General features: G+C 45.5%; 1 protein-coding gene across 1 annotated transcript in view; it reads right to left on the bottom strand.

Moving 5' to 3' along the window:
• Positions 1 to 19,739, bottom strand: part of TMEM64 (transmembrane protein 64) — a 137,660-nt gene extending 117,921 nt beyond the window's left edge. The window contains exon 1 of the mRNA XM_086965979.1: positions 17,676 to 19,739. Coding sequence (XP_086822105.1) covers positions 17,676 to 18,359 — 684 coding nt within the window. The 5' untranslated portion in view covers positions 18,360 to 19,739. The remainder of the gene's footprint in view (positions 1 to 17,675) is intronic.
• Positions 19,740 to 19,966: the final 227 nt, after the last annotated feature.

Consider the following 19,966-nt stretch of genomic DNA (forward strand, 5'->3'; position numbering starts at 1 on the left):
GTGCCGTCTTTTTTTAATTCAATTTAATTTTTCTATGACGTTTGATCCTAGCCTTATTTTTTAAGTAATTTGTTTAGTAAAGACTTGCTACCTTAACTAAACATTTTTACTTTATTAATGTACTATGGTTTGTTTGTACTGCAACACAACATCTTATGCGTTTACTCCAAAGATTGCTTTGTTACTGTGGCCTAGTCTGCCTCTGTAAACTGGACTGTAATCCTGTTCTCCAAAGGGCCAGTGTAATAAATTTCCAATTCAAGTGTTTTTTTTAATCCTCATATCACTAATGCCTTCTGCAAGACTCATATTTACAACAAGGGGTGGTGAGGGATAGAGTCTCTGAATTAAACAGAAAGCTCTCACCCAGTCAAGAGATCAGGGCTAGATCCAACACCGTTTTTTAGCTCACTGCACCATCCCAGTTTCAGAACCTGGCTGTATGCAAATTAGTCTGTTCCTGTCCCAGTGCATGATGGGAACAGGGCAAACCAAACTACAAAAGCCAATTCTTACACTGGGAAGGAAACAAGCTCCCGGGGACCGGTTTCTGGCATTACAGCCGTCTTCGGCCCGGTTTGCTTGAATCCTGATGGTGCAATGAGCAAGGGTCTCACATCTGAGAATACCCTTCCACGCTTAGGGTGGACAAAAATATTTACAACAAGGGGTGGTGAGGGATAGAGTCTCTGAATTAAACAGAAAGCTCTCACCCAGTCAAGAGATCAGGGCTAGATCCAACACCGTTTTTTAGCTCACTGCACCATCCCAGTTTCAGAACCTGGCTGTATGCAAATTAGTCTGTTCCTGTCCCAGTGCATGATGGGAACAGGGCAAACCAAACTACAAAAGCCAATTCTTACACTGGGAAGGAAACAAGCTCCCGGGGAACGGTTTCTGGCATTACAGCCGTCTTCGGCCCGGTTTGCTTGAATCCTGATGGTGCAATGAGCAAGGGTCTCACATCTGAGAATACCCTTCCACGCTTAGGGTGGACAAAAATATTTACAACAAGGGGTGGTGAGGGACAGAGTCTCTGAATTAAACAGAAAGCTCTCACCCAGTCAAGAGATCAGGGCTAGATCCAACACCGTTTTTTAGCTCACTGCACCATCCCAGTTTCAGAACCTGGCTGTATGCAAATTAGTCTGTTCCTGTCCCAGTGCATGATGGGAACAGGGCAAACCAAACTACAAAAGCCAATTCTTACACTGGGAAGGAAACAAGCTCCCGGGGACCGGTTTCTGGCATTACAGCCGTCTTCGGCCCGGTTTGCTTGAATCCTGATGGTGCAATGAGCAAGGGTCTCACATCTGAGAATACCCTTCCACGCTTAGGGTGGACAAAAATATTTACAACAAGGGGTGGTGAGGGATAGAGTCTCTGAATTAAACAGAAAGCTCTCACCCAGTCAAGAGATCAGGGCTAGATCCAACACCGTTTTTTAGCTCACTGCACCATCCCAGTTTCAGAACCTGGCTGTATGCAAATTAGTCTGTTCCTGTCCCAGTGCATGATGGGAACAGGGCAAACCAAACTACAAAAGCCAATTCTTACACTGGGAAGGAAACAAGCTCCCGGGGACCGGTTTCTGGCATTACAGCCGTCTTCGGCCCGGTTTGCTTGAATCCTGATGGTGCAATGAGCAAGGGTCTCACATCTGAGACCACCCCCTTTTGTAAATCGATTTTGGCCACTATAGGTGTGGCAGGGTATACTCAGACATGAGTCCCTTTCTCACTGCTCCATCAGGATTCAAGCAAGCCGGGCCGAAGAGGCTGAAATGCCAGAAACCGGTCCCCGGTAGCTTGTCTCCTTTCTGGTAAAGAATTGGCTTGGTAGTTTAGTCTGCCCTGTTCCCATGATGCACTGGGCCAGGGACAGACTGATTTGCATATAGCCAGGTTCTGAGCTGGGATGGGGCAGTGAGATAAATAACGGTGATGGATCAAGCCCTGATCTTTGGACTGGGTAAGAGTGGTCTGCTCAATTCAGACACTCTGTTCATCACCACCCCCTTTTGTAAATCGATTCTGCAAGACTCAGGCTTTTTACCTTTCATATCCAGCCCACGGCCTGCTGCATTCACTTTAGGCCCAACCACACTGACCTAGCCCACCGGCCAGTCACCCAAAGCGGTGCCATGGTGTAATGATAGGACCCCTCATACTGTTGACTCTGTACCATGATTCCACTCCACCTAATGAAGTTGGCCCATATCTTGTTCGCGCCACCAGGCGTCGCCTCCGTTTCTAAATGTCAGGTCCAATATACCATTTTAAGCCAGATGGCTGCACATGGAGGAAATGGATCAGTCAAACATCTACAGATCTCCTTTGTGGTTAAAAGCACCAGATAAAAAATAGAGGGCCCTCTGCACTATACTCAAGAAGCTACGTGAGGTCATCTGCACCCACATTAAAACTAACACCAGGCTTAATGTGATATTTACACCCAGACTATCCTTTAAGATGTTCTCAATATCCTTTACGAATGCCATTACCCCGGGCAAGTGAACAAGTGAAGAAAACATGTTCATCATTGGCTCTCAATAGCCCACACCTTCTACATCTAGGAGCCGGCTCCGAAGCAAACTTTGAGATACTTGGGGGGGGGGGGGGGGGGGGGGGGGGTCTGGTATAGTATATTTATGGTAAAAAAACATGATTATGCTTCAGATTAGCCGGTTTGACCACTGAATACAACAACTCCAAGGAGATTTACCATACTAACTGCAACTCAGCCCCCTGTATACCTTCCCCTTATTAAATATGGCGGCATAATTTTTCTATCAGCTGCATCCAGGAACTTCTAATACCAAATGGCAACCTCCTGATATTTAAGCCTCACATCCCAGCCTGTTGACTCAAATTCCCAGCCCCCCACCGCAATCTCCTGAACCACACGTGTGTACCAGGAAGACAGCTGAATATATGTTAACCTTGACAGGGAGCCCCCAGTCCTGGTCCTTAAAGCTTCCCAGGGTATGACCCTCTGCACTGCCATCAGCTCCCCCCAGGTGATCATCCCACCCCTTCTTAATGGAAGGCTCAAGGATTCTGGGGTTCCTGGGGATTCCCAGATAAGAGTGAAGTCTGAGTAATAGCCAATGCCCATAATCTTCCCGGTTTGACACCAAATACTTAGCATGGCCTTTAAAACCTTCAATCGTACTTTTTAAGAAAATGTTGAGGTGCAAAACTTATATAGGAAACCAAAGGCCCTAAATCATTGGTCATTTCTGCTAGTACTTCCCCGAGCTTGAGCTTTCAGGCTTACTTCAAGCATCCAACAGTTCTTGAACTGAAAAGCCATGCAATACATGTTCAAATCCGGGAGGGCAAGACCATCCTTTTTTAACCTGTCCCTGAACTTCTTCCAAGCAACCCTTGCCTCTCCTGATGCCCATATGAAGCCAGTTATTTTCCCCTAGATCTTATCAACGGGGGAAAATAGGGCAGAGATGGAATATTTGGGTATTTTCATTGTAACCTCCTGGGTGCAATTCCATCGTATAATCTGGGTAGGATGGCAAAGGAGGTGGATGTCTTAATCGTTAGATGAAAGAATCTTCCGCTTACAATCTATAGGAATGTGAATTTGATCAAGATGTCGATCCTTCCCAAATTGACATATATCTTTAATTGAATACCTCTTACATTCCCAAGATCGGTATTTGGTAAGATCCAGTTCAAATTTTTCAAGAAGCTTTACAATCCTCTGGGATCTGGCAAGCAAAACTTGAAAATGTATCACAAAAAACCTAAGAACTACATCCATGAGGTCCAGCTATCGTTGCCAGTAGCATGCACATATCTGCCAAATCCTTTCCATTGACCAGCCAGTCTCTCGGTAGGCACCTACAAAGCCAGCTCAATCAACATGCCTCACAAACCATTGCTCAACTGACAGCACAACAACAAAAAAAAAAAAAATCAAAGCCATTGATTCCACCTGGATTATAAAAAAATACTTCTCAGCACCACTGGGTCCTGCAGGACTCTCCAACTTTACATTTAGTTTGTACTTCTCCTCAGAAAAGCGCATCATTTCATTGTTATAACCATAATCATGACCAATGTCGCTGTCTTCCCAACTACAATTTAAAAAAAAAAACAATTCAAAATAAAACATTTCGAGAACATGGGCAGAGCCTAGCCTTCAGCCTGTTCTTTAATATCTCTTTAATGCAGGCCGTCCGCGACAATTGTTTTTGTCCTAGGGCAAGAACATACATTTCGCAGCAACACTAAAAATGCCAGAGAAAGTGTAATTCTGCCAGCAGTAATGGAAAGATCAAAGAGTACTTAACCTCTTTCCTATCTGCAAGCTCCAAGCAACTCAATGATCAATATTTTAGTTCCTACATTGCAGAACTATTCTATGGTGTCACCAAAGATTCGAGATGTACTCCTATCATGTATGAAATGTATTTGATCTTACTATCCTTCATCCAGAAAATCCCTATTTAATTTTGCATGCTGAGAAACCAACTGTCATTAGGTTTGTGTTGTATTTATATGCAAAGCTCCTTAAAGTGGGTGTTCACAGCTCATGCTAGGAATGCTCAGTCTCCAGAGAAGAATGTTCCATTGTGTCAGTGGGAAACTGGGAGCATACTGGCAGGCTCCACTGTTGGAGGTGTGACATTGTACACAATAAAAGTTAAGAAGCAGTGGCACAGTATCTTCGTATAACACTGGTGGCAAACTGAGCTGGACTGGGGACCAGCTGGCTGCACCATCAATTCCCCTGTAGACCCAGGCTCTTTTAACTGTGATAAGCGATGCGATGGAATATGCAGCTGGACAACTATTGGAATTTCCATAAGACTTTATTCTCTCATCACCTAGGGCAGCATCTTCGTCATTGTTTTGGGCAATTACTGGGTCTCCAAGCATCCCTGTTGCCTGCAATGGTCGTACCACTGCTCGAGCGCATCGGCCCAAGTACGGAGATTCCCTGGAGCATGAAACTGGAGCGTGGAGGTTCCGGAGCGCGTGACCCGAGTCCGTGCAGTGGAGTGGGCAGTCTGGGAGATCGTGTTGTGTCGCCATGGAGGAGGCCAGTCTAGGAAGGACAAGTGGCATCTGTCACATGATTGACGCATCATCACACGCAGCGTAGATGCCATCTTTGAACGGGTCACTGCTTATTTCATTTTGGGGGAATTTGGCAGCACTTCTCATTGTCAACACATTTTATTCATCAACAACACTTCGAGCTGTTCTGGTGAGCAGCAGTTCACAGCGCCAAGCAGTTTTCTAATTTGCAGGCACATCGAGTGTGGATCAGTACTTTCAAGGTAACCATTTAGTGGGTGGGTAATGGGATTGGATACTCCCAAATATCCAGTTAACAACAGGAGTATTACTTATTTCAGGTGAGAGAAGTATGCTAAAAACATAGGGACAGTGTACACTTATTGCTATTTGCATTACTTTCAGACTGCACTACCACACTTATTACTTACTGTGTGCCTTACTCTCAGACTGTACCACTAGCACATACTGTTTCAGGGATAAGAAGCCAGCAATCTGTCACAGCCCCCGGCTTTTCTTTCTGACAAAAGGGAGCAGACACTTCCCAGAAAATGTTGGAGGAAGCTCTTCGACTCTTATATAGTTGCCATTGTTGGGGAGACATTTTCTACATACATGAAACAAGTAATTCTTTTGCATAATCTTGGGATTGAGGAACGTAACATATATGCAAGTCTTCATGAGGTGGCCATTGGAGAGTGAAGAGGAACCTACAGATGTGTTTGAAATGTCTCTCACAATGCTTGAACAGTACTTTGGCCAACGTATTAATCTTGTGTTAGCGAGGCACATATTGTTCAAGAACAGGGTGCAGGAAAAGTTGTTGGCCAGAAACCCTCCTCTTAAGGAGGCAATTGCCAATGTGGAGCACATTGAAAGGGCATCTGGCTGGGTGAAGAAGATGAGGGGTCATGTTTCTGTGCCCAACGTGGTAACGCAGCCGGACAAGTTTCCAGTGCACAGGGGCATACATGAATAATGGAGAGAGAGAAACAGCAGAAAGTGGACTCCAATGTGCTCAAAGTTGCTACAAGAGCCAAGTTCAAGACATCACTTGACAATACCCCCAAAGGCTTTAGATGTGGGAGTTTGGGCCATATGGCTAACAGTTCAAACTGTAATGCCAGATATCTAACTTGTCGTAAATGTGGCCTTAAAGGGCATTATGCGAAGGTTTGTAAATCCTCAAGGAAAGTGCGAGTGATAAAAAATATGTAGAAAATGTAAAGGAGGGGTTGCGAACGGTTGTTTGGAATATGAAAGGTGATGGTGAGGAGGTAGATGTGGGAGCAGCAGTCATGCCTAAGTGAGAAGTTGATATCGGGAGAGAAGTTTTGTACTGTTGACAAACTCAAGTTCCCCATTTACTATCATTGAGAATGAGTTGAGGGATGCCAAATTTCCCTATGAGGTATTCTTCCCTCCAGGTTTCAATTTGGTCAGCTATGGCAGCTCGCACATTGATGTTCTAGAAAATGTTGTAAAAAGGATTGAGTTTAAAGGGAGCAAAACCATTAGCAAAGTGTTTATAGCCAAAAGGGGGGACAATCTCCTTGGTTGGAGACACTACAGAGATATGGGAATTATACTTAATCTCAACGCTCAGTACCAGGTGATGTTGGTTGAGAGCGGTGATGGGGATGGTTTCTTTGATGAATTCCCTGGCGTGTTTAAGAATGAGTTGGGTTAGCTGAAAGATTTTGAGCACCGAATTGGGATAAAAAGCAATGCTAAACCCTGTGTGTATAGAGTGAGCAAAGTCTCCCATTTGATGCTTATGTCTCTAAAGGAGGAGTTAGAAAGACTATTGAATATGAAGGTTATTGAAAAGATTGAGGCATCGGAGTGGTTCGTGCTGGTAGTTTTGGCACCCAAGGATGGTGGGAAGTTCATCAGGATGTCGGTGGACTTGAGAAGTCTTCATAAGTGGATTTAGGTGGATTGCCAACCACTCCCTAAAATTTCGGAGCCTCTCATCATGCTGAAGAGGGTGAAATTTTTCTCTGTCCTTGACCTCTCCTCAGCCTTTCATCAGGTGCAGCTCCATCAAGACTCGAGGCATCTCACCTCGTTTGTGACGCCATTGGGGGCTTACTTGGTTTGGGCACAAACGGTTATTGCGCCTCCAAGGCACTTTATGTAATGGAGTTCCAGGTGCCAGAGGTAGAGCACAGGTCTCACAGAGATTAAATATGCCATACCAGTCCTGGCATGCTGTGCCTGCAGCTTCAGGAAGACCCTCTATACCTACGGCTCCCTTTCTAGAAAACTAGTTGATAGGAGACTCACCAAAGAGGTATATATATATTATTTTTTTTACTGACCTAAGCTTGAATTATCGTCATACTTTGGGAATTCTGAGGATAATTTCTAAAAAATTGGTCCCTTTTTAGTGTTTTCGAAAGCTAGTGTACAGCATCATTCTCAATGAGCTGCAGCTATACCCTAATGTGGCGATTTCACTGGATAAGGGTGACTACTGCAAAGTCGCTTGTTTAAGTTTCCAAAAAGAGATACACTGGGAAAGTGACTGAGTAGTAAGCACAACTATATAATGAGGGTGATAACTACACATGGCCTCACCATCTGGCTGAATCAGAGAGCTCAGAAAGAAGGAAACTTCAAAGTTTCATGGTTAACACAGGTGGCCCATTCCAGGATCTAAGACTAAGTGCACCAAAAAAAAAAATTCCTAAACCTACAGCCACTGTTTTAATTTACCACTTAAAATAGGGCGCCTGGAAGACCAACACATTAACAACTTATTACAACTGTTGAGAACCATTATTCAATGTTTGGTAAAAAAAGAGGCCGTGAGAAAATAAACAAAGGGTGGAAATTTTAAAAAGCGCACTTCACGACCACATGAAAGGCACTTCCAGCCTTTCCATGGCATATTTGTACAACACACCCCTCCCTTCATCTTTAAGCGTTTGTAAGGATGGTCTTACTGTATTTTCTCTCGTTATTTCTTGCATTGACAATACACATTTAACCGATTGCCATTAGGTAGGAAATGACGTTGTAGCATAATAATCCACCTATCTCTTTGGACATTACTTTTTTCAAATTTTTCTTTTGAAAAAAGTGGATCATGAATGGACTAATAGGTGCAAATTATCTGAATGTGATATCAACTTTGGTTGCAAAGAAATTACGAAAGTGCTTTTAGCTTTGCTGTTAAATGCAATATTCGTGAAAACCTAATTCAACAATGCTGTATAAATCACGAATCCACCAAATTGAGCAAGGTCTGATCTGACGACAGCAACACTGGTTGTAAAGCAGACAGCATATTTCACACGGACATGGTTTTTACAACTCCGGCGGTGTTTACATGCCGGACGGTTTGCCCAGGTGTGGCCACAGCACATTCAACTGCTGGTTCTTGGCTGACCAAGCTGGTTAGGTAGTGACCCAGCAGCTCCCAGCTAGATTACACATGCATCAGCAAAGAAGGTGTGTAAAGACCAACCAGTACCTACAACATAGGAATGGTTTAAGCAAGTCCAGCTTGAGCAACTTCTTGGATGGTTCAATTTATTTTGGGGCTTGCAACAGACAAACAGTCAGCCTAGCCCAGTAAATATTATGTTTTACTCGTTTACATTTAATTTTCAAAACAAAATGAACGAAATAGGTAGGGCTCAAAATAGAACAAACACTACTATCTGGCGGACATGCTCGCTGTCTCCAGTGGCTCTCGGAAGTCCACATCTATGGCACCAATCAGACACTAAAGTGGAAAAAAAACATCTATGCCCGAAGGACCTGGAAGGACGTCCTCATAGCCAACAGAGCTTTTACAATCCTGCTCCAACTTAGGAATAAGTTCAGAGCACACCCCTTTTAAGAACAATACATCATAATACAGTACCAGTTCACTAGCAGCCTTAGAAACTGACTACCCCGCCAATTACACGTTGACTGTATCTTTGCATTTTAACACAACTGCGGTGCATTCTTTTTCGGCTTGGTTTGAGCTACAAACACATAACGTCCATGCATGCAGTGTGACAAAAAACACACACTTGTCACATTGGTTTATCTGGGCAGTATTTGGGGGAAAAGTGCAGATAATGAACAATCTGAGTTAGGGGAGGGGGGATTAGTAAGGTTTAAGAGGCTGTTTTAAAGGCATGGAAGTGTAATGAAATGTTAAAGTTTATAGTTGTGAATGTCCATTTTTGCAGCTCTCCCACTAGGAAATTTACCAATATAATATTCCCTTTTAGTTTCCCCTGCTCTGCCTCTCATGCCTCCACCTGGTAGAACCTCCCAATCTTCATCGCAGAAACCCTCAAGACGGCATGAACGACACATCTGCCTTCTGCCCACTCCCAAAGCAGCACTTTCCCTGGCCTATTACATTATCTCACCGCCTCTTTCTTTGCATTCCTTTACTTTAAGTCTGACAAAACAGAAAACTAAAAGAACAAGAATTCAAAGTGGGTGATAGGACTTGATGAGGCACTCGATCTTCATATGAGGCAACCTGCAGGCTCAAAGTCCAGAGGATCCCTGGTCTCTCTGCCCCATTCCTTCTATTGTGAACAGAAGCTCCTATACCCTGCCCTGCGAAGCTCTTCCATGCTAGGCGTAAGAAGTCACTCATCCATGTCTTTCTCTGCATTCTACCTACAGTTGTGGACAGAACGAAATGACACCCAGCACAATGCAGATGGGAATCCAGGACTAGGTGTGATACTACATCTCCCTTTCACCACTTGTACCAGCACAAGAGTTCCCACAACACTGCCCTGATGTTATTCATACTCTGATACCTAGGTATCAATATATTCAGGCCGGATCACAACTGGGGTACAAATTTGTGGGCCCCTATGTATACTAACAGCAGAGACGGTACTGCTTATATGAGCTGGTGGTTTCCTGCGCTTGGCACCAGCACTTAATTCTCCACACCAGCACTAAAGACAGCCTTTCACATGGGGACGCTGCCTAATTTTGAAATGAGCACATCAACAGTATTTAATAATTCAATATATATTAAACATAAATAAAACCTGCCGCCCACGTTTTTCTTACAACTTTGGGCGGCCTATAATAGTCTGAATTGTCACACTTGTAGGAGTGCGATGGATAGAAGTTGTATTGGTTCTGTCATTGGCAGCGCTGGTTGGAGCACTGTCTGGAGTATGCAAGTGTAAAACAGAAGTGAGACATCAACAGAGTCACACCAGCGCACCTTCACTACAGTATCGCACATCGGAGACGTTTCCAAAGCTCCCTCCTAGTGTTTTCCGAGTTTTCACAAAGCACCACTGTGCTGAAATCGCAGGGCTGGTTCACTCAATACTCAGATATACATCTGACGCAAGCATTCTAGTCGCAAACTAAATAAAACCCTCTTTCTGATAAGATTAATCGTGGAATGATCAGGTTTACTGCACAGATCCGCTCCACCTGCAGGATCAAGATTAACTGGGTCTGTCCTTCACTCGAGGTCGAAAAGATGAGAAGCAGAGTTTAGTATTAATAAAACCAGCGATGAAATGTTTCAGTGTAATCCGACCGGCTACACAAACACAGAATATTGCATCTGTGTGAACTAAACACTTCTTAACACCACAGTTTAGAAAGTGGTGAAAAGCTATGAAAAGATAGCAACAATATTTGCTTTATGTAATATATAGACTGCCATCTCTAATTTACACTTTACACATAGATACCAAGCACTGTAAGGGGTGAATGTGTCTGCCGCACAAGCCTACTTGCCAAACTGTAACTCACAGGTTTAAGCTCCAGTGAGAAAGATTTCGCGCCTACAGAGATCTGTGACGTAAGTCTTGAATTCCACAATTGCCAAGTTAGTCTTTTACGCTTCCAAGATCAAAAAAAAAAAAACGCGTTCATTCATAGTAGTAACAGCTGCTTCTTGCAGCGGCACTCAGTCGTGTGGGGACTAGACACGGCCCCTTTCCTCAACCCTGCTCTCCTAGAACAGAAATACACCTTGCAACCCAAAGTTTCAAAAATATTGGTTTGAGAACAAGGGCTCCTTTTTTAATATTATAAATTAATCAATGGGTTTCACCAATCAAAATATAAAGGCAACTGTAACCAATTATTATCAAAGAGAATATAGAAAAATATGTAATGTTAATAGACACCGAACTCCTACCAAAACAGAACCGGAAGTAAAAGTTAACAGTTTAATATTTTCAAAAAGAATACAAATTGTGACTGTCCAACTGACAGACACAAAAGAAAAGTTACAAAAGGGGAAACAATAAGAAGGAAGGGAAAGACGCAATGAGTTTTTAGTATTACATGAATATCATAGGAAGGAATGTGTGTGCGTTTGTTTTACAATTGTATTATCCTCCGAGCACATTCCCCACTTCCTTCAATAGTAACACACATACAAGGCGTGCTACGCCCTTTTTAGGTTTCGCTGGGGGACGGAGCTGTAAGCTCCGCCTCCAGAGAAATCTCTTGATTTCAGTATAGTGACTCTGGAATACGCCCCCCTGTCCCATTGGCTAGCTCCATAAATGGAGGCTAGCCATTGGAACAGAGAGGCGTCCGTCATGGCTGGACCAGATTCGGGGGCGTTCCCGAGAATCTTTGGCTTTTGGCTACGTCATGATACGTCAGCCAAAAGCCGGGAACGCCCCCGAATCTGGTCCGGCCGGGCCGTGCTTGCTGCTGTCCTGCCTTACTCTGTGTCCCTCCTCCCGCCGTCCCCCCTCCCCCCTCCTCGCTGTCCTGTGCACGTTTCCCGCCGGCCGTCCGTGTCCCCTTCCCCTCCCACAGAAGCAAAACAACCCTTGTGTCCCATTGTCTTTGCAGCATTCCCTCCCCTCCCACAGCAGATCCCCGCCTCCCGAGCCGCAGCTGATCCCCGCCTCCCTCTCCCCTCCCACAGCAGATCCCCGCCTCCCTCTCCCCTCCCACAGCAGATCCCCGCCTCCCGAGCCGCAGCCGGTTCCGATGCCGTTGTAACACGGCCTCCGCTCTCCCCCTCCCCTCCCACAGCAGATCCCCGCCTCCCCCTCCCCTCCCACAGCAGATCTGTTTTCTGACCGACATGGGAACTGCGGCCCATCAATAGCACTGCTGCACCACTGAAGGCACTTTACTAATGGGAGGTCGGTGGGGACGTCTTGCCTTGTGGAGAGGACGGGGCCAGCGATGCCTCTCTTGTCCCCATCAGCCAATGGTCACAGGGGGGTGTAGCCGGACCCCGTGCTTGCAGCGCTGGCTGCCTGCTGGACGTGCTTCTTGGCAGCATCTGCCGGCGCGCTGCAGCTTCTGCCACAGCTCTGCAGGAGAGAGCTGTTGAGCAGTCTCTGCTCGGATCCGTCCCCGCCAGCTGCCCCTCTGCACCACAGCTTTCCGCGCACGGTTGTTTTGGTCCGGTTGCACGTGCAAGAAGAACAGGGGAGTAAATCAAGCAAACATAACAACAGAAAGAAGTCTCTTCCAAGCACTTGCTCACAATGCTACTTCGTGTTCCAATGAAATCCTATTTCTGTCTCTGGATCTTGGTGATGCGCCTAGAAGCAGCACACAGTCAGCAAGGTAAGAGGAGGGCGCTGCAGGAGCCGTGGGCAGGCTTGTCCCCATCAGCCAATGGTCACAGGGGGGTGTAGCCGGACCCCGTGCTTGCAGCGCTGGCTGCCTGCTGGACGTGCTTCTTGGCAGCATCTGCCGGCGCGCTGCAGCTTCTGCCACAGCTCTGCAGGAGAGAGCTGTTGAGCAGTCTCTGCTCGGATCCGTCCCCACCAGCTGCCCCTCTGCACCACAGCTTTCCGCGCACGGTTGTTTTGGTCCGGTTGCACGTGCAAGAAGAACAGGGGAGTAAATCAAGCAAACATAACAACAGAAAAAAGTCTCTTCCAAGCACTTGCTCACAATGCTACTTCGTGTTCCAATGAAATCCTATTTCTGTCTCTGGATCTTGGTGATGCGCCTAGAAGCAGCACACAGTCAGCAAGGTAAGAGGAGGGCGCTGCAGGAGCCGTGGGCAGGCTAATTATTTCGCAGCCCTTCCAAAGAACCACTGCCGAAACTTTTTCTTTGATGGTTGATTTTTCCTCCGATGGATTGCATTGGGTGATTGTTATTGATTGATTGACAGGGAGAGTTTGCAGAGAGCTGCCAGATTGCTTTGTGCCTGTTTAGTGGATTGGAGGCTGTAAACGAAAGTTCCTTTATACTGACAGGATGAAGTTCACCATGCCCCCAGCTTAAACTGTTTTATCTCGTACACCACCTCTCATCAGGATCTATTGCACGCATCAGGGGAGTAATGCAAGCCCCTGGGCCAAGGAGGGGCCAACGACCCATGAAGGGTTGCGGCATTGAGGCCAAGGTCAACGAATAGCTGTGAGATATGGGTGACTCGGGGGTGGGCTCATCACCTTGGCGGTGAGGGGGGTATTTTTATTGTGCCACTAGCATGTGTTCAAAGCTGAATGCGTGTTGTCTGTTGTTCTAGTAGTGTTTAAGTGCCTATTCCATTTTTCCATGTATGCTCGTCAAATGCAGGTGTACGAGTGACGCCACTAAGCACTACAGCCTGTCTTTTGAAGTGCACGCTTATTCAGTACATTTCACGGCACTCTCCACAAAATAAGACTGGGCTTACTCTGGGTGACCTGTGCTTTCAAGCAGCCTGACCTGCAATTAGAGAGATATACACAGGCACCCCCTTATTTCCTTTATATTTATTTATAAAGGCAACGCCTTAATTCTAAAGAGTACATAAAAGTCTGGGCGGCTGGAAAATGTCCCCATCGTATGCAAAACTGAACTATGCCGAGAAGTACTTTACGACAAGACGCTCTTAAACGAAACACGCAGAAGCGGGTCTCCTTCCGTGGAAACAAGCACAGCTGGCGACCACTTGAGTGCACAGCCCGGTCAATTAGCGCTGGCAACTAACAATTAGAAAGGCAGGGCTACTCCTTTTAAAAGCTTGTCCTAGCCCCCGTTTGCTTATATACTTCAGATGTGTTTGTTTACCCTGTATATGTACATTCTCAGTGATAGATAACTAAGATACAGACTGTGTTCTTTAGTAAAATCTCTAAAGGGTATTTTCTAATGGTAGGTACCGCGACATCGTGCGTTTTTAACTTTTTAGTGTCCGATCTCCCTTCTGATTGGTTAATCTCTTTACCCTTCAGAAAGACAACCTGGACTGCATTGCATTCGTGTACTCGTCCTCACGAACATCCATGTCGTGTGCTCCTGACAACATTCCGCGCGCGCGGATTGGCTTTCATGTTCATTTAGGAAGCATTCCAGCGCGCGAGCGTTCCGGCATTCAGCATAGTTGTCAATCCATAAAACGTGTCATGGGTCTGCAACAGGGCCTCTCCTCTTGATACTCTTCTGCAGGAGTAAATGCACAAGCCAGTTTTCATTGTAGTGCAAAATGATAACTGAAATAGTTGCAATACAAATCGCATTTGCGAGAGATTAAGCTATTGCCATTGTAAATGACAATGCCATTTATTTATCTGTTTTCAAAACTAACACATAAATAAAAAGTTTGTCATTCATAATGCCAATAGCTCAAACTTTTCCAAAGGCGAAACCGTTGCATTGTAAATGCTTGTTCATCTGCTGCGTTTGAACACCTACCGTCAGATCTACCCCCTGGGAAAAACAGAACTGTGCCATAAACTAAGAAATATTTTGTATTTTCCCTTCCAACGGAGAAAGGGCGAGACTCAGTCCAGTAGCACAGAAAGTGAACAAATATTATATCTCTTCTCGGGCCAGGAAGGAAGAGAACCAGTTCTGTCACATAAACAGGTTCTTTGCACTCGCTCGCTATTGGGCACGGACGGGGCGCCGTGTTTACGCTTCTTTGGGTTTAAACTCAAGTCCAGTGCGGAGGGACACGTGCCTTTCGCGCAGTGTTGCTCGCACGGATGGCTGGGCCAGAAGAGCTGGTTTGGAGACGTTGTGCTTCTTTGATCCATACCTGGCTGGTGTGCTCAGTGATGGTACTCGCCAAGCAAAGAAACGTTCTTGTAAAAAAAATGGGCAAAACCGTTTGTCCAATTAGCCTCCGTAAATATTTTGTGAGAAAGGTTCACAATCAAGGATATGAAGGGCAGCCAAGAAGCGGCTCTTTAAGAGTTACAGTGGTGGACACAGAAGAGACGCACGAATCAACCAGTCCAGCTTTACAACCTATTCTGAAAGACCGCCAACCACAAATGGTCACCCTGTCCAAGTCACCTCATTCCCCAAAGACCAACTACATCAACTTCTCCACCTCTGAATAGTCCGGCCTCCTTTCTACAAACCTCATCACATTCCACCGAAAACTATTCTCAGATACTGAGAGACTAAAATGATCAACTAAGAATTACAAACATTCTGTCTTCTTTGTAGCTATCATCACACAATCTGCACTGAATACTGTTCTGTCTACGTTTCTTATTTCCTTCCCAAGTGATGGTGTACAGATACTACATCTATAATTATGGATGGGTGGGGGCCTCTCCAAGGTGTCTGTGGTCGACTAGGCACCGGAGATGTAAACAGAGGTTGAAAGAATCTTAACATATCAGTGGCTTCTGGTGATTCTTGCCCAGCACTACTGATGCTCTTAAAGGCACCTTAACCCCAACCAGTGGTGATTGGCTGGCAGCTGAAGACAAATCAAACATAATAAGCAGATTCGGACAACTGAAATTCGTTGAAAAATTAGCAACTAACTTTGACATACAAACATTATGGTCTCAAAGGACGTTTCAATCTGGCAGTTATCTAACAGGAAGAGTCCATACAGCAAGTGCTTAGAGAGGCCCACTAAAGCGAAGTGTTGCACTTATGTATTATCAAATGGAGGCCAAAAGGGTAATTATTGCCTTAAGCATTCGGAAAACAAACAAGATGAACATGCAATTCAGAAACCTTAAGACAATAAGCCAATGGCTTTGATAAAGCAAATCAGAGTCACAGAAGACATGTTGGTTGAACTTTGACATATTTACATATCTGTGCATCAACTTCATAAAAAAATAAAAGAGGATTCAAGATTCTGTAGTATTTTACGCATAATTGAAAGACTGTTTCTCTCTGCTGTTTGTATCCCATTGGGTAAGAAATATGAAATGGGGTGAAATGTTAATGAAGATTACTGGTACATAAAGATAGCTGTAAAGAACAGCCTCTGGGCCACAACTGAAATACACTGTAGCTGCAAAGGTCTAGTGGGCCACCCAACAAAATAAATTTTTCAGGGTAACTTAAAATCAACAAATTGGGTTTCATATTTGCCAATGGATAACTCAGGTTTGGCCGCTCGTTGCTCCTCGTGGTTCGTAGCTCATGGGGTTTGGTGTTTGCTGCTCTCTGCTGCAATGGATAACTGATGCTTCTGTCTGATAGGTTGCGATCTGTGCTCTGACACAATCTTGGAGACTGCAGTGGGGTATTGAGGATCTCCCAAATACCACTTCACCCACCTTGAACTTCCTACCTTAATACCCCTGGACGCTCCATCTAACTTTTGTGATACAAACCCCAGCAAGATCAGCCTAGGAACTAATACCTAACTGATGCATTGCCTTTTTGCGTCATAAGACCAGGTCGTCTGTAAGCATTAAGAATTACTGTGTGCACATAGTTCCATAACCTCTAGGTAGAATTTGTGTTTAGTGATGAGAAGCAAATAAGCCTAAGAGATGCAACAATAAGATTGGAAGGTAAGAGTTTGCAGACAAATTAGATTGATAGAAAATGGTTTAGTACATTTAGTACATGTGCGATGGAGTGAGAGGACTGGGACTTCTTTTGCTTGCTGTTCAAACATTATTGGTAACACGTTGCATTAACGTGCAAGTAAGGTGGGTTGGGAACCTGTAGCATCATTTTTTTGATGGTATCTTCATGTTAACAAACATTGAGTCCACTTAACAATTTACTAATAATCAACGAACCCTAAAACATATAACATGAAGATCCCTTAAGCTGAATAAGGACACTGCAAATGATGGAGATTGGGGTTGCCATAAAGGAGAAATCAGACAGATAGTGTACGGCCCTAGAAATCCCAGATAACTTACCATATAGAATTTTGTGTGTATTTGGGCGTACTTCACTTCTTAAATTAAGTGCCTTGTCTTTTGCAGTGTTCTGTTACCACACCCACAAATCAAGGCAAAAGACAGCAAGTTGACTTTAAGCAGAAGCAGTTAGCGGTGATTCAGCGGAAATCCTGCAGTAAGTTTCAGCAAGACAGTACAAAGGTCTTAACACATTGCAAGCACGGCCCCCTGCAATGACGACGGTAGGAAAGGGTTTATGAGGCTCTTGCAACATAGTGGATAATGAGCTACTTCATACACAATGAAACTGGATCCCAAAATGTACTCATTACTGCGATATTCCATTCTACTCATAATAAAAGTAGTAGTTCAATAAATTACACTTAAACATGTATTTATGTATGCAATAGCATTTGCATAGAGCAAACCTAGCTCAAGAGACAAGGAGCAGCAAACAGTATGCAATAGCCTACTAGCAGGATTCAGATCATATACAATAAGCATGTAGTTACACATTATGATGCAAATTATATGCATGTGGACATACATATTACAACATTTCCTGTATTGAGCCTCAGACAAATATCATACTTACTGAAAAAACAGCATTTTGAAGCCCAAATGGTATTGGAGTGAGTCTGGCCAGCGCCACCACCTTAAGGCCACTTCCTCCATCCACTACTCGGATAAAAGACCTTAGTTTTTCACTTGTATCAAGTTTTGCCAGTACCCACTGTGATAACAACTTCTTGCAGGTAATATGGGCAAGGAATGTTCCGATTAAGACCCCGACAATCACTAGCCCTATGCCAAGCACAAAGCCATAGAGGTAGCCAGCAGCCACATTCAGGACGATGTAACCCCAACCGCAGGGGAATGAGACAAAAATGAAGCCCACAATGAAGAGCAAGACACCGACTAGACTATCCAGGCTTTCCACCCAAAGAAGAAGGTCTCTGAGATACTGGCGCACCAGGGCAAGCGAGGCAAAGCACACAGCAGTCAGGAGGCAAACCAGCAAGAAACTCTGGCACCAACAAGAACAGCTCCGCTGTTCCCCACAGATCAGGAACCCTGATGGTTGGTCTGGGGGCTCCAACTCACAGGTTGTGCTGCTGTAGGAGGTTCCACATCCCAATAATGGTTCCACAGGCTCTCCAGGAGTCCTCTGTGTCCAGCGGCTTAGAGTCAATCGGCCCAATGATGTGGAGTACTTGATGGCCTTAGTAAGATGCTGCAATGGTGCACTTGCCCAATGGAGGCCCCACATCCCGCCCATGGGATTGGAGGAACAGCAGTGGAGTGTGAGCAAGTCGTCTTAGTCATGCACAGAGAACACTGTGCATCAGAAGTGGCCGCCAGAGAAGCACAGAATATTGGCCATGAGATGACCTATCGTGTTGCAGCCATAAGTCAAACAGAACCTGAATGTTAGTCTTAGGGGTACAAGGAAAGGAAGGTGTGATCCCAGGAGCGTATAGTTTAATAGATAATCCACAGGATACAAAGAATAGAGAGATCCAGTGAGGAAAGCAGTAGAGTTTAGAGAATGACTGCATTTGGACGTTGGAGTTAGATAAAAGAATTAGGCGACTCAGTGTACTGGGCATTAAAAAAGGATCAGTTAATCGAGTTCGCCAGTGGGTACGAGGTCAAGAATATATGCAGATTTTGGAAATGAATCAGGCGCCGGGCAGGCCACAGATGCCACTCGAAGGTGTCAGCTGGCAGGTTGGGGAAATGGATTCAGGAATTATGAGGGTTATCCTGACGGGAGCCCATGCTGGGATCAGCAGTGTTGAAAAAGTCATGTATAAGGTGGTCAATCACTGCAAGTATGTTGTTGGTGGAGAAAAGCTGGAAACAGGGAGTCTAGGAGGGCTCGAGGAAGGCGCAAGGGATATTGGAGTGGGCCAGGCAAGGCGAATACTGCCCGTGCGGAGGTCAAGGCGGGGCAGAACGATTTTTGGAGGTCAGAAATTGAAGATATTCTATGGGAAATGTGGACTGTTTTTTAAATAAAACCATGGGGGGCGCATTGTGGGTACGGGTCATTGAAGAAAATGAGAAGGATGTATCTTATGGTCAGAGTAAGCTTCTGTAATTTCTAAAGTGCGGGAAGGGGGACAGAGTGTTAGCAGTCTAACTACGGAGGGAGGTAGGCACAAGCAGCACACTGTATTGAGCCCCGTAAAGGGGAAGTGGATGCCGAGGAGTGCGGGGGTGTTCTACTGGCTGACAGCAGCTCTGGTGGCTGTCAGTGGGCAGCTGACGCTGGAGCAAGGATGCCACTGCAGCAGTCGAATGCACTATCCGCTGTTGCCTCTCGTCCGCCGAAGGTGGCTGTGCCCGTTCCAGAAGGGCCGGGGGGCCGCTCCTCCATTGTTCTGCGTCCTCTCAGTCGCTGACGTTGTGGCGCCCGCGTGGGCACTGGACACAGGCTCTCGAGGTCCCAGGGTATCAGGGTCGCCCTCCCTGCATCAGCTCAGAATGCCAGCTCCGCTAGCACTTTGCCTCTACCTGAAGCTCCGCGCGGACAGCGCATGTGTACGCATGCGTGATGCTCGGCCTCTGCTTTCGCCTACGTGGCTCCGCCTCCACTTCACTCGCTTTCGCACAGCTGAAGCAGCACTGACATCAGCGACGCTGAAGCCGACACAAGGCTGACGGCCCCCGGACAAAGCTGAAACTACCATATCACAGGAACTCATTGACACCGTGGACCCAGCGAAACGCTGAGAGTGGAGCCCTGACAACAGGGAATCACGGACGGCAGCTCCGAATGTCAGCACAACTACGTAATCATAACTGAAAGGCAACGACAGCTCTGCCGCCAACGTAGCGAAGGCACAGTTACCAAGTTACAGCAACTCCTCTCCTACAGCA

The sequence above is a fragment of the Lissotriton vulgaris genome, chromosome 4_1 (genome assembly GCF_964263255.1).
Source record: "Lissotriton vulgaris chromosome 4_1, aLisVul1.2, whole genome shotgun sequence".
NCBI classification, from domain to species: domain Eukaryota; kingdom Metazoa; phylum Chordata; class Amphibia; order Caudata; family Salamandridae; genus Lissotriton; species Lissotriton vulgaris.